The 13,049-nt window shown below is 35.9% G+C and overlaps 1 protein-coding gene across 3 annotated transcripts in view; it reads left to right on the top strand.

Annotated features, from left to right (window-relative positions):
* Window positions 1-13,049, top strand: part of REV3L (REV3 like, DNA directed polymerase zeta catalytic subunit) — a 139,712-nt gene that overhangs the window by 42,010 nt on the left and 84,653 nt on the right. For all 3 annotated transcript variants that reach the window (XM_037520237.2, XM_054699115.1, XM_054699116.1), the window contains exons 2-4: window positions 333-522; window positions 4,417-4,491; window positions 11,785-11,945. In XM_037520237.2, coding sequence (XP_037376134.1) covers window positions 333-522; window positions 4,417-4,491; window positions 11,785-11,945 — 426 coding nt within the window. The remainder of the gene's footprint in view (window positions 1-332; window positions 523-4,416; window positions 4,492-11,784; window positions 11,946-13,049) is intronic.

Here is a 13,049-nt window from a genome sequence, read left to right as displayed (position 1 = left end):
TAGGCTTCTTAATGATGTGCTGCTAAGTGTTATTACAGGGCTTTCAGTGACATACAAACACTAGTTAGATTGTGAAGGCGAAGTAGTCACACATTTTCACCAAAGCTACTATTTAAACCATATTATAATACTTATGTTTATACAAAGCTTCTAAATGTTCTATTGTAAAATAAAATATAATCTAGGTGGCTTTAACAGTGGATTTATTCAACCTTTACCTTAGCTAAGCTGTGTTTTCTTTAGAAATGTAAATGACTTGCATTCTGAACTTTGTAATATCAAAATATTTAAATGCATCTCAAGACTAAACTTTCCGATGTGTTACGTTTTAGGTCAGAAGACATGTCTTCATCTACATGGCATCTTTCCTTACCTCTATGTGCCATACGATGGTTATGGACAGCAGCCAGAAAGCTATCTTTCTCAGATGGCATTCAGTATCGACAGAGCTCTTAATGTGGCTTTAGGCAATCCATCTTCTACTGCTCAACATGTGTTCAAAGTGTCATTAGTATCAGGAATGTAAGTATATGATAACATCTTTTAAATTTCCATTTGCATTTCAATTGCTGTTGTTAAAAGAAAATTCAAATACATTTTTTTGAATTTTACCTCTAATTTTTCTTTTAACTCTAATCTAACTAATAGAACTGGGGTCAATTTCTTGCTGTAATTTTTTTAAGGCAAAATTCCATCGCAATGAGAGATAGATGGTTAACAACAATGATTTTAGTTTCAACTTTTTCCTATTTCTTTCCTCCCCATAACTTTAGATGTTTATGCAGTTCATTAACAGATATTTTCTGAACACTTTGTATGTCCTAGGCACTGTTCAAGGTAGTTTTTGATGAACAAAACAAAGAATTCTTCCCTTGTTGAGGTTACATTCTGGTAGTGGGAAACAAAGTAGTTTACAGTTATGGTATGACATGCATTTATTTTGTTTATTACATGATATTAGTGCTATAAAAGAAACAGATGTAGAGAAAGATAAGAAGGATCAGTAGTGTATGGTGGGGAAGTGGACTGGTGACAGTTTTATTATAGGAGAGTAAGGAAGGTCTCATTGACACTGTAAATGACATTTGAGCAGACTTAAAAGTGAAGGAGTAAGAAGAATGGACGTAGTAAAGGAGAATAGGACAAAATGAAATTAGAGGACTTTAAAAGGATGGAGATATGTAGTCCTTAGTTCTCATGCCATGTTCTTGAGAGGCACCTGAGAACTTACCATTGTTTCTGAACACTATAACAGAAGACAATTCCATTGTTCTTTCCTCCATCCCTCTCACCTTCACTTGGGATCAGACCTATGTTATCTGAGTCTCGTGGTTGTCCCAGCCTCTCCTGGGTCCCTTCTTTTCTCTCTCTGTTTCCTTTAATAAATTTCTTGCCCATTTTGGCATCTACTTTTCAGAGGACTTGTAATAACACACCTAGGAAATTGGTCGAAATACATTTTTATGCCCTACTTCAAACTAATGAGTCAGAAACTCTGCTGGTAGGATCCAGCAATTTGTTTTTAATAAGCCCTTCTGATGATTCTGATGCATGCTAAAGTTTGAGATTACTGCAATGAGTTATTCAAAGGACTTTGCTTTTACTCTGAGTTCTTGCATGATTTTGAGCAGCCATATGATCTAACTTAAACTTGAAAGGATTACATTAGCAACTCTCTAAAGAATAGATTGTAGGAGAATAAGGGTACAAATTTTATTAATTTAGATTAAAAAAATAATAATGGTGACTTGAACTAAGATAGTCCCAAGGGAATAATGCAAAGTGGTCAGCTTCTGGATCTGTTCTGGGGGGTGGGTCAATAATAGTTGATCTCTGATTAGATGAGGGTTGTGAGAGAGGAGGGAAAAAGGTTACTATAGATTTTTGAGTATACTGCTAAGGATATAAGGCACAGTTAGAGTAGGTTGCCAGGAAAGATTTGATTCTCAGATTGTAACATTCTGAGTTAGAGATTTCTTTGTGAAATTTTAAATGGAATCTTACATCTCTCCACTTCTCCCACCTGAATCTAGACCACCACAGTATCCTTTTTATTGAATTCCTTTCCTCTAGTCTTGTTCCAGAGCCGGGAAAGTACTCTTCTTACCATGTACACTGAATCCTTTTAAAATTCTTGAGTGGTTCATATTGTTCATAGTATAAAATGTAAACAATTATCACAACCTATGTGATTTGACCCCTTCCAACCTCTGTAACTTTGTTCACTGTGCTCCATCCACAAACACTGGTTTTCTTACAGTTTCTTTGATGTGCCAAGTTCTTTCCCACCATGTACTGTTCTTTTCATGAGTATTCTACATTTTTCTAGTCTTTCAAGTCCTTCACTCCAGAGATATTTTCTCTGACTGTCTACTTAAAATTATACTGTATCTCACCCATTCTTTGTTTCTTTAAGCACTTAATATAATTTGCAATTATTTTAAATGTTCTATTTTCTTAATATCTGTGTTTCTCCCATGAGCATGTAAGCTCCATGAGAAAAGAATCATCTTTGTCATATTATAAATGGTAGTCCATATGTCAGAGGTACTGCTATAGTTTCAGATTCTCCTGTAATGAAATAACATGATAGCCCAACTTACTTCATCTTGCATTGCAGTTTGTCGTTTTTTTTTTTTTTTTGCATTCACTTGTTTTTTCTATTTGATTTTTTGCCTCTCCTTTTCTCCATTCCAGCTAATTCCTTGAGAAAAACACAGCTTTAGTATAATTTGGGTCCTTTAGTATGTTCATATTCTTTTTAAATCTCTCAAATTCGTATCTCTATGGTTTTTATAGACTTCATTTGGTTTTGGATATATGTTAAAAGACATCCGTATCAACTGCTGAAATGTGTGATGTACACAAGGTCCTCCAGGAACATCATTTCATTTCAGTCAATGAGAAAAAATCCTAGCAGACACTGTATAAAACAACATTATTCGAAGACCTAGTTGTTATAGGTCTCGCTTAAGGTCACAGTTCCCAAGAAACTATTGGATGACATTGAAGCTTTCTTCTTTAGTAGTTCCCCCTTGTACATGGATTTGCTTTCTATGACTTTAGTTACTTATGGTCAACTGTGGTCTGAAAAGTATTTTGGACAATAAGATAGTTTGTGAGAAAAAGAGACCATAGTCACATGCTTTTTATTATAGCATATTGTCATATTCTGTTGTTAATTTCTTACTGTGCCTAATTTATAAACTAAAATTTAATCACAGGTTTGTAAATATATAGAAAAAAAATTGAAAAGAAACAGTGTATTTAGGGCTCTTACTATCCACAATTTCAGGCATTACCTAGGAGGCAGTGACTAAGGGAGGACTACTATATATACATATACATAACGTGTAAATTGTTTCTACCTCATGAACTTACAAAATTAGTAAAAATAAGGAAAGTGATATAAATATTGTTTATTAAAGGGCTTTGTTGATGTGAAGAACTTCAGTTTTTGACCGAAAAAGTGGGAAGTGGGAGTAGGTACCTCAAGGGTCTCTGCTTTTCTTATACATGATCAGAACAAAGAGCTACTTTTTTTTTCTTAAGAATTATTTATTTTTATACAAGAACCAGGGTATAGGCCAGATGCGCGGGAGGGTGAGAGAATTCACCGGGGACAGAGCGGGGAATAGAACAGGCAGACTGACTGAAATACACTGCTAAGGGGAGCAGCAGGCGAGACAGAAGAGGTCTGCTTCACCATTTGGGATTCTTGCCGGCCGGCCGAGATCGAACCCGTGCTGCAGGGGCTGCGGACAGCTCCACAGTGCGGTGCTCAACCGCCTGCGCCACCGGGGAGACCCCGAAAAGAACTGCTTTTTATCAACAGAATCATCATGATGATTAAAATTAATGTGTAAAGGGCCTCCCCAGTGGCGCAGCGGTTGAGCTCTGGGTTGTGAAGCTGCCCGCAGCCTCTGCAGCGCTGGTTCGATCCCCGGCTGCTCCCTGGCCACCGGAGGAGGGTCCCACATGGCGCGCAGACCTCTCCTGCCGCCTGCTGCTCCCTCAGCAGTGTGCTTCAGTCCTTCTGCCTGTATTGCTCCCCGCTCTGGCTCTGGTGAATTCTCTCACCCTCTCGCGCTTCTGACTGTACCCAGTGTTTGTATAAATAAATAAATAAATAAATCTTTAAAAAAAATTAATGTGTAAATACTTTGCTTTTTTTGTCCCTGGTTTTTTGAAAGTGTATTTTTCAGCTTTTTAAAACAAGTAACCAGATGTTGGTACTTCCTGTTAATGTGTGGTAGGTTTAATTGAAAGGCCTTGGGTTTTTGGTGGTGGTATTTTCTAATATTAAATATAATTAAGGTTGAATTAGGTCAACTAAGTTTCATTAGGGCAGTAAGTTGCACCTTTTCATCTCTGAATGATAAAAATAATTGGAAATATCTTTTTCTTCTATTTCAGGCCGTTTTATGGTTATCATGAGAAGGAAAGACACTTTATGAAGATCTATCTTTACAATCCTGCAATGGTGAAAAGGTACAACAATAAGTGAAAACAAAATATGAATGTCATTTAGGGTATTTTAATAATAAAAAGAAAAGTATAGCAGAAAGGCCTGTATAGTCTGCACATTAAAAAAAGAAATCATAATTTGCACATACATGTGAGAGAGAGCCATGGCCTAGACTCTAGGAAGGATATTTATTTTAAGGGTAAAAGGACCTTGGTTTAACCCCAACTACTTGTTTTCTGTCTTACATTTAGAAAGTTTGCAAAAATAAATAGAGATGATGACTGCCTTCTCTCTATGATCCTAGTGCCTGCTGGCCAGACCAGATCTTTAATATTAAATGAAATTTGCTCCTCAGTTTCAAAGCAAAGAAAAATGTGTGAGAGTGAAGCCAAAGTTGGAGGGCTTTTTCGTACTCAGAATCTTACTAATTCCTTGTTAGATGTTAGTAACATGTTATATCCTAGGTTTGTTGTTTGACTTTCGTTGTTTTTTCACCCCTTCTCAGAAGGTAAGTCTGTCTGTAGCTTATTCTCAATCATCTTGGAGCCCAAGTTATTGAAAATGGGAGGGACACATTTAAAGAAGACTTCCCTCATTCTCTAAGGTTCAAAAAAGGGCTTTCTTTCTGTGTGATGACAATGATAAATGTGACCTTGGAGAATAGCTAAGTGTTAATCTTTTCAAAATATCCACTCTGCCAGTGGGTGCTAGATTCCAAAAGAAATCTTTGGTAATACATAAATTAGATGTTTCTCCATCTGAATTTAGGGACTAAGAAGTGTAGCTGAGTACTTAACTGACTAGCTCTAATCCCAATGGCCAGTCCTACTCTCTGAGTAACCACTAAAAATTAGTTTCTTTATATCCTATCCCTGACTCTACCCTGAAATCACTTTTTTTAAGATAGGGTACCACAAACAGTTTTCTAGAATAAGCACTAACAATGACATTTCCTGCATTAGATTTCCTCAAGTTATGCTTTCTTGAGGATTCAGTTCTTAGCCTCTCATGCACATAGAGTAGTAAGAGAGTAAACCTCAACAGTTTTATCTTTCTCATCCTCAGTTGTGCAGAGGGGGAGCCATGAATAAAATTTGCATAAATCATTTATAAACTATATATTATAATTCCACTTGAGGTATAGATACCTATTTTTCTTCCTTTGACTACAGAAGTCAAGTACTTTTAAACTATTTCTAATAGCTTTGTTTTAAATTATATCATTAGTTTTTAACAGTGCCTGTCTGAAATTATCTGATTTATTGATAGAGCCCTCATTCATTTTAAATAAATATTTATAAAATGCCTACATTATTTGATGCACTATTGAATTTGCTCAGTAAACACATTTGTGTGGTTCCTGCTGTCAGGGAGCTAACAGTCCAGTAGGGAAAGCATATAGTAAACAACCTGAATATATAATCAGAAATTGTGATGCATGCAGTGAAGGAAAAGAACAGGGTTCTATGAAAGATTTTTTTTTTTTAAGTATACCTTTAGGCATGAATCATTTGTGTTACAGTATTTAACTAATACCCCATGTATTCATTAAGACTCCACCCTCTTAAACCGATTGCCTGTATTCAGAATCTGACTCTTGCTTTTTACTAGCTGTGTGACTTCAGGCAAGTTATTTAATCTGTGTCTTAACTTCCACATTTACAAATACAGTTGATATTAGTATACATTATTCTGATGATCAAATGTGTTAATATCTGTAAATTACTAAAAATAGTATTTGGCACATTAAAAGTATTGTGTAAAATGTTGGCATTAGTATATGTGTAAAATCTTAAATTGCAACTTCTCAAGCTCAAACCTCTTTCCTAGGAGCAGCCAATCACTTTTAAGAGTTTGCCTTCTCTTTCTCATATATACATACACAAAGGCACGTATATTGTTTTTAAAAATTTCACGTAAATATATCAGACTAAAATGTAAGTGTGCAAAGGCAAAGAGTTTTTATCTGCTCTGTTCACTGTACAAGAGCCTGGCATATAGTACTTGATAACTTTGTGGAATTAATGAGCGAACAAAAGCATATCATTCCTCTACGTGCTCATCTCTGGTGATCTTTACTTCTATTCTTTTTTTTCTTAAAGATTTATTTATTTATTTATTTATTTATTTATACAAGCACTGGGTACAGTCAGAAGCACGGGAGGGTGAGAGAATTCACCAGAGCCAGAGTGGGGAACAAAACAGGCAGACTGACGAAACACACTACTGAGGGGGACAGTGGCGCGACAGGAGAGGTCTGCGTGCCATGTGGGACCCTTGCCCGGTGGCCGGTGCCCGGCAGTTGGGGATCAAACCAGCACTAGAGAGGCTGCAGGCAGCTTCGCAGCCCAGCGCTCAACCGCTGCACCACCAGGGGAGGCCCTACTTCTATTCTTTTTAAACTACTCCTTTGATCACACCTTGGAACCTTACATCCCTCTAAATACAAACTTCTTTATTTCTCACTACAAACTTCTGTTCTTTTTAAACAAATACTTGAGGTATAATTTACATGTCACAGAAGTCACATTTTAAATATAAGCAGTTAGTGATGTTTAGTAACTTACTGAATTGTGTATCTATCACTATAATTCAATTTCAGTACTTTTTCATGGCTCTAATAGGAAGCTTTTTGTCTGCTTTTTATCTTTTTAATTCTGTCTCTGTGTTATTCCCATTGTTCCTGTTTTTAGGTTCAGATTCTTTGGTAGACTCCTGAAATTAATTTCTTTCCTTTCCATCTTCTAAATTCCTTGTCTGCTAAATGAGTCATGAGTTTTGAATTCATTCATTTACTTTTTCTCTACTAAATTTTGACTTCTGGTTACTCCATTCATTTTTAAGTATACCTATATATATATATATGTGTATATATATATATATCAGATAGATGCCACTGTAAATTCGTGGTCTTCAGTTTCATCTGTGCCCTTCCCTGCCTGCTTTATTCATTAATTCTGTTTACCATTCTCCACTCTTACACACATATTCAGCCTCTCCTGAGACTTTGCCTCCTAATCATAGAAAACATAGAAATCTTCAGTCTAGTATAGTGGTTATCAAAGTGTGTACTGAGGATTCCTGAGCCCCTTTCAGGGGCTCTACATAATCAAAATTATTTTCATATTAATACTAAGATGTGATTTGCTTTCTTGACTGCAGACACTGGTGGTAGGTAAAACTGTTCGTACCTTGATCTGAATCAGGGTGATAGCCTCAAACTGCTGGTGATCATATTTCCCACCAATAAGTACTCAGTTAATAAATAAAATCCAGGCCTCCCCTGGTGGCGCAGTGGTTGAGGGCTGGGCTGCAAAGCTGCCCGCAGCCTCTGCAGCACCGGTTCGATCCCCGGCCACCAGTGAGGGTCCACATGGCGCGCAGACCTCTCCTGTCGTACCCACTGCTCCCCTCAGCAGTGTATTTCGTCAGTCTGCCTGTTCTGTTCCCCGCTCTGGCTCTGGTGAATTCTCTCACCCTCCCATGCTTCTGACCATACCCAGTGCTTGTATCAATAAATCTTTAAAAAAAAAATAAAAAATAAATAAAAGCCAATTTCATTTAAATTTATTCATGGTAAAAATTGTTGATTTTGCTAAATCTTGACTATTATATATCTTCCTAATACTTTGTGTTATAAAATAGAGTAAGCATGAAGCACATCTTCTGTGTGCTGAAATGCTGATTGTCTCAAGGAAATAAGTACTTTTATGATTTTTTTTTAGTTTCAAGCTGAACTAACCTCTTTTCAAAAGGTAGAACACCATTTTTAATTAAAAAAAGACAACCAGTAGATTAAAAAAAAGTGATTTGCCTGTTTGATAAACATCTTCTCATAAATGAACAGTGAGCCTGTCATTTCAAAGAAAATAACTCATGGTATTTGTTGCAAAGAAGCTTGAGCTTTCAAGCAAATAGACTTTAGAATACTTTATTTGCTACTGTGAAAAATAAAGGCTTACCAGTCTTGAAAGATTTTTCTAATGAGAGAAATGATTATATTAGCAAAGGTGAATTTTTTTTTAAAGATTTATTTATATGCATAAAAGAACTGGAATGCAGGCCAGAAGTGTAGGAGGTGAGAGGATTCACCAAAGACAGAGTGGGGAGCAGAACAGGCAGACTTACTGAAATACACTGCTGAAGGGAGCAGCTGGCAAGACAGGAGAGATCTGCTGCATCATGTGGGTAGCTCCCTGGCTGGCCGGGGATCTAAGTGGTGCTGCAGAGGCTGCAGATAGCTTCACAGTGCTGTGCTTAACCCCTTGCGCCACCAGGAGGGCCCACAAAAGGTGAATTTTTATAACTTAGTGGATCTGTATTTTTCAAATAGCTAGTGTATGGTGTTAGAAAGAAATTATGCATGGATAAAAATATTCAAATGTAAGATAAATCAATGGATATTAATATAACAGGGAAAAGGAGGTTCATTGATATGGTTTCAAATTCCATACTGTAGCTAACCTTTCAGAAACTCCAACTCCATTGAATCTCTTAAGTAGTACCAAAGAATCCAGGAAGGTTATTTAGTTTTAGTTATTTTCTTTTCGTCCAACTACATAGCTGTATAAGGATCGATTTCTCTCTTATTGTTTCAACCAAAACAATATATCACAACAGATTGAGCAGAAGCAGATGTGAAAACCCAGGTGTCTTGTATTAAAACAGATTTGTAGACATATAAAGCACATCTTTTTTTCTCACTAAATTATTTTTGCTTTGTTATGTTAAAATGTAATAAATTAATTTTCTTAAAATTTTCTGTGCTTTACAATTCCTAATATAAATATCAGTGGATAGAACCATATAAATACTTCCAATAATTTTAATAATTATTTCAATAATTGTAAGAATGAAAAGGGGTTCTGGGACTAAAAATGTTTGAGAATCATTAGAATAAAGCTCTCTTAAATTTCCTTTCAAAAATCCTTAAACTATTCATATGTTTTCTCGTCTCATGGAAAAAGACTTCTCCCCTTGCCTCCAAAATTCAAGATCTGTCCCCTTTGACCTTTTCTTCCATCTATCAATTGTCCCCATCTGTCTTTCCATGTTATTTAAATATTAGCAAGACTTAATTTTATGGAGGCATACAGGTTTACATTCATATCCATAAACATAGGAATACTTTGTGTCCAATTTCTTAACCTCTCTTTTTTTTTTTTTTTTGTGGGACCCTCGCCAGCGGCCGGGGAACGAACTGGCACTGCAGAGGCTGTGCCACCAGGGGAGGCCCCTCTCATTCATTTTAACTAATACTCCACAGTGACTTCTATACCCCTAACATTCTATAGAAATTGCCTTTGCTAATAATATCCATGTTGTTAAATACAATTAACATCTTTTTGTCCTTACTCATATCAGTGGTTACAATTGCTTAAAATTAACCCACATGTTGACTTCTTTGATATAAACTTCCTCTCATTTTCCTCATACCTCTTACTCATATTTATGCCATTTTGTTTATTCCACTTTTAACATCTGTGGTTGTTTGCTTCTCTACTAGGTTTTTGCTTTCATCCTTTCTCTTTTTCCTCACTCTGCAGGCTTTTCTGCTCCCATACTTTTGTTTTCACTAATCTTTATGCATTTGAATTCCATATTTACATCAGTAGCCTAAATTTCCAGCAAAAGCTCTTGATGAATATGTCGAACAATTTACTCGATAAATAGAATAGCCCTATAGTTACGATGGCTCATAGGCAGAGAGAATATTATTTGAATTTTAGCTCTTACACTTTTTGTGTAATTTTGGACAACTTTTTTAATCTAAGACTCAATGTTTTCATTTATAAATGGGGATAATAGTACCATAGGTTAATAATGAGGATTATTTGAGATGGAGCACTTAAAACACCTATCACAGTGGCTAGTACATAGTACTCAAAATTATGTAAAATTGGCTTTATAACAAATTATTCCCGTCTTCATTATCATTCATTTCCAATATTTTCATAGAAGTGTATCTGAATACCTCATTGTACCTAAACCTCATGATGTCTAAAACAGTCTATCCATATTCTTCCATACTGCAAAAAACCAGGCAAACCTACTTTCTTCTCATGTTATTTCAATAAATGCAATAGCACCAGCCAGCTGCTAAGTCAAGAAATCTAGGCATACTCCTTATATGTCTCCTGAATCAACACATTTGCATGATCCTTGTTAAAATAGCCATCTTCTTAGTTTTTCCACAATAGCCTTCTCAGTGTGTCTCTGGTCTTGTGCATTCTTCAGGAAACCTGATCATTTTACTTTCCTGCTGTTCACCTTTCAGGCATTCTGCTACCTCTTAAATGTCTTAATGGTCTCTGTCTGGTCTGAGTTCTCCTTACCTCTCTAGTCTCACCTTTCTCCACAGTCTCTGTCACAAGGCCTTACTCAGTGGTTTTAGTTCCCAAATAAGCCACATTTTCTCATGTGTACAGTTTTATTTGTATGCAAATAGATTTTCAGTGAAAAAATATCTCCAATTCATTATTTAAGATTCATTCTTAGAGGCTTTTTTTCAAGAAGGCTTAGTAGAAACTGCACTTCTGTGTGATTACTTTCCTTTCTATATGTACATCTTCTGAATAGCCCTAATCCTATTTAGAAGTGCAAGTTGTTTGTCTATTCATCATGAAGAAAAAACAACTCTGAAGAGAAAAGTATTGACATGGTAATACCTCTCTGTAGTGGGTATTGAATCATACTACCTTTTCCTTTTTTAAGAATTTTTGTATTTTCAAAAGCTTTTCAAATTTCTAAAAGAAAGGACTCATTTTAAAAACCTTTTTTTACATTTTGACTTTTTCAGTATTGTTAGTATTGAATTGGTTTTAAACGTCAAAATATGGGCCTCCCCTGGTGGCGCAGGCTGTTGAGCATCACACTATGTATGATGCTGTCTGCAGCCTCTGCAGCGCTGGTGCATCCCGGCCGGCCAGCGAGGGTCCCACATGGTGCGGCAGACCTCTCCTGTCGTGGCCGCTGCTCCCCTCAGCAGTGTATTTCGTCAGTCTGCCTGTTCTGCTCTCCACTCTGTCTCTGGTGAATCAATCCTCACCCTCCCACACATCTGGCCTATACTCCAGTTCTTGTGTAAAATGAATAAATAAATATTTAAAAAAAAATCAAAATATGTTTCATCCATGTTTTTCTTATAGAGCATAGAACTTTTTTAAAACTTAAACTTTTAATTTCCAATATAATGTTTCAGTAAAATTGAAATAAAACTTTATTATATGTGTTTTGTTCTATGTATTAGTGTAATAATTGTTTTAGTTAATTTTAAGAAACATAATTTTATGACATAACTTTTTTTTCTAACTTAGAATATGTGAACTTTTGCAAAGTGGAGCCATAATGAATAAATTCTACCAGCCTCATGAAGCACATATTCCCTACCTCCTACAGCTCTTCATTGACTACAATCTATATGGAATGAATTTAATAAATCTGGCTGCTGTCAAGTTCCGAAAAGCAAGAAGAAAAAGTAAGGTTTATTTCATAAGCTCAAATTAAAGCTTTGAAGTAAATGTTATGTAATTTATGATCTATAAAATAATACACATATGAAAATAAGTGCTGAATATTAAGATAAAAGTAAGTATGCATAATGGTATTAGAGTTTATCAGGAAAACAACCTCAAAAGAAAATTTTTTGATCACAGATTTGTTGACATAAAATTCACATACCATATGATTCACTCATTTAAGGGGGGAGCAAGTCAGAAGTTCAGTATATTCAGAGGAGTTGTACAGCTATCACGGCAGTCAAATTTAGCACATTTTCAGCACTTATAAAAGAAACTCATAGTCTTTTTTTTTTTTTTTAAAGATTTATTTATGCATACAAGAACTGGGTTACAGGCCATAGGTGCAGTGGGGTGGGGTAGGATGAGAGGATTTCACCAGATACTCTTCACCAGAGTGAGGAGCAGAGCAGGCAGATCCACTGAAATACCTTGCTGAGGGGAGCAGCAGGCAAGACAGGAGAGGTCTGCTGCTCCATGTAGTTAGCTCCCTGGCCTGCGGGGATCGAACTTGTGTTGCAGAGGCTACAGATAACTTCATAGTGCTGTGCTTAGCCCCTTGCACCACCAGCGAGGCTGTAAACCTTATAGTGTTTAGTTATACTCCCAAGTGTCTCCCATGTCCTTCAACCCTAAACAACCACCAGTCTACTTTCTATCTTTATATGTTTGCCCATTCTGCACATTTCATGTAAATGGAATCATGTTGTCATTTTTTTTCACTTAGCATAATGTTTTCAAGGTTCCTCAAAGTTGTAGCATGTTATCAGTATTGCATTCCTTTTTATGGCAAAATAATGTTTTGTTTTATGGATATACTATTTTGTTTATTCACTAATCAATTGATAAGGCATTTTGAATTGTTAAACCTTTTAGCCATTACAGATAATGTTCTTATGTGAACATTCCTTATACAAACATTTCTGTAGCCATGTGTTCTTATTTCTCTTGGCATCTAACTAGAATTAGAATTTCTGTTTTAAGTTGAGTCTAGCATCTTTTGTCTTTATTCTCATTGGATTCTTTCTTTTTTACTTAAAGCAAAATGAAACCAACATTTTCCC

Source organism: Talpa occidentalis, unplaced genomic scaffold (genome assembly GCF_014898055.3).
Source record: "Talpa occidentalis isolate TD23 unplaced genomic scaffold, MPIMG_talOcc4v2.1 talOcc4.2, whole genome shotgun sequence".
Classification (NCBI taxonomy): Eukaryota; Metazoa; Chordata; class Mammalia; order Eulipotyphla; family Talpidae; genus Talpa; species Talpa occidentalis.
This window is presented reverse-complemented; position numbering and strand designations above follow the sequence as displayed.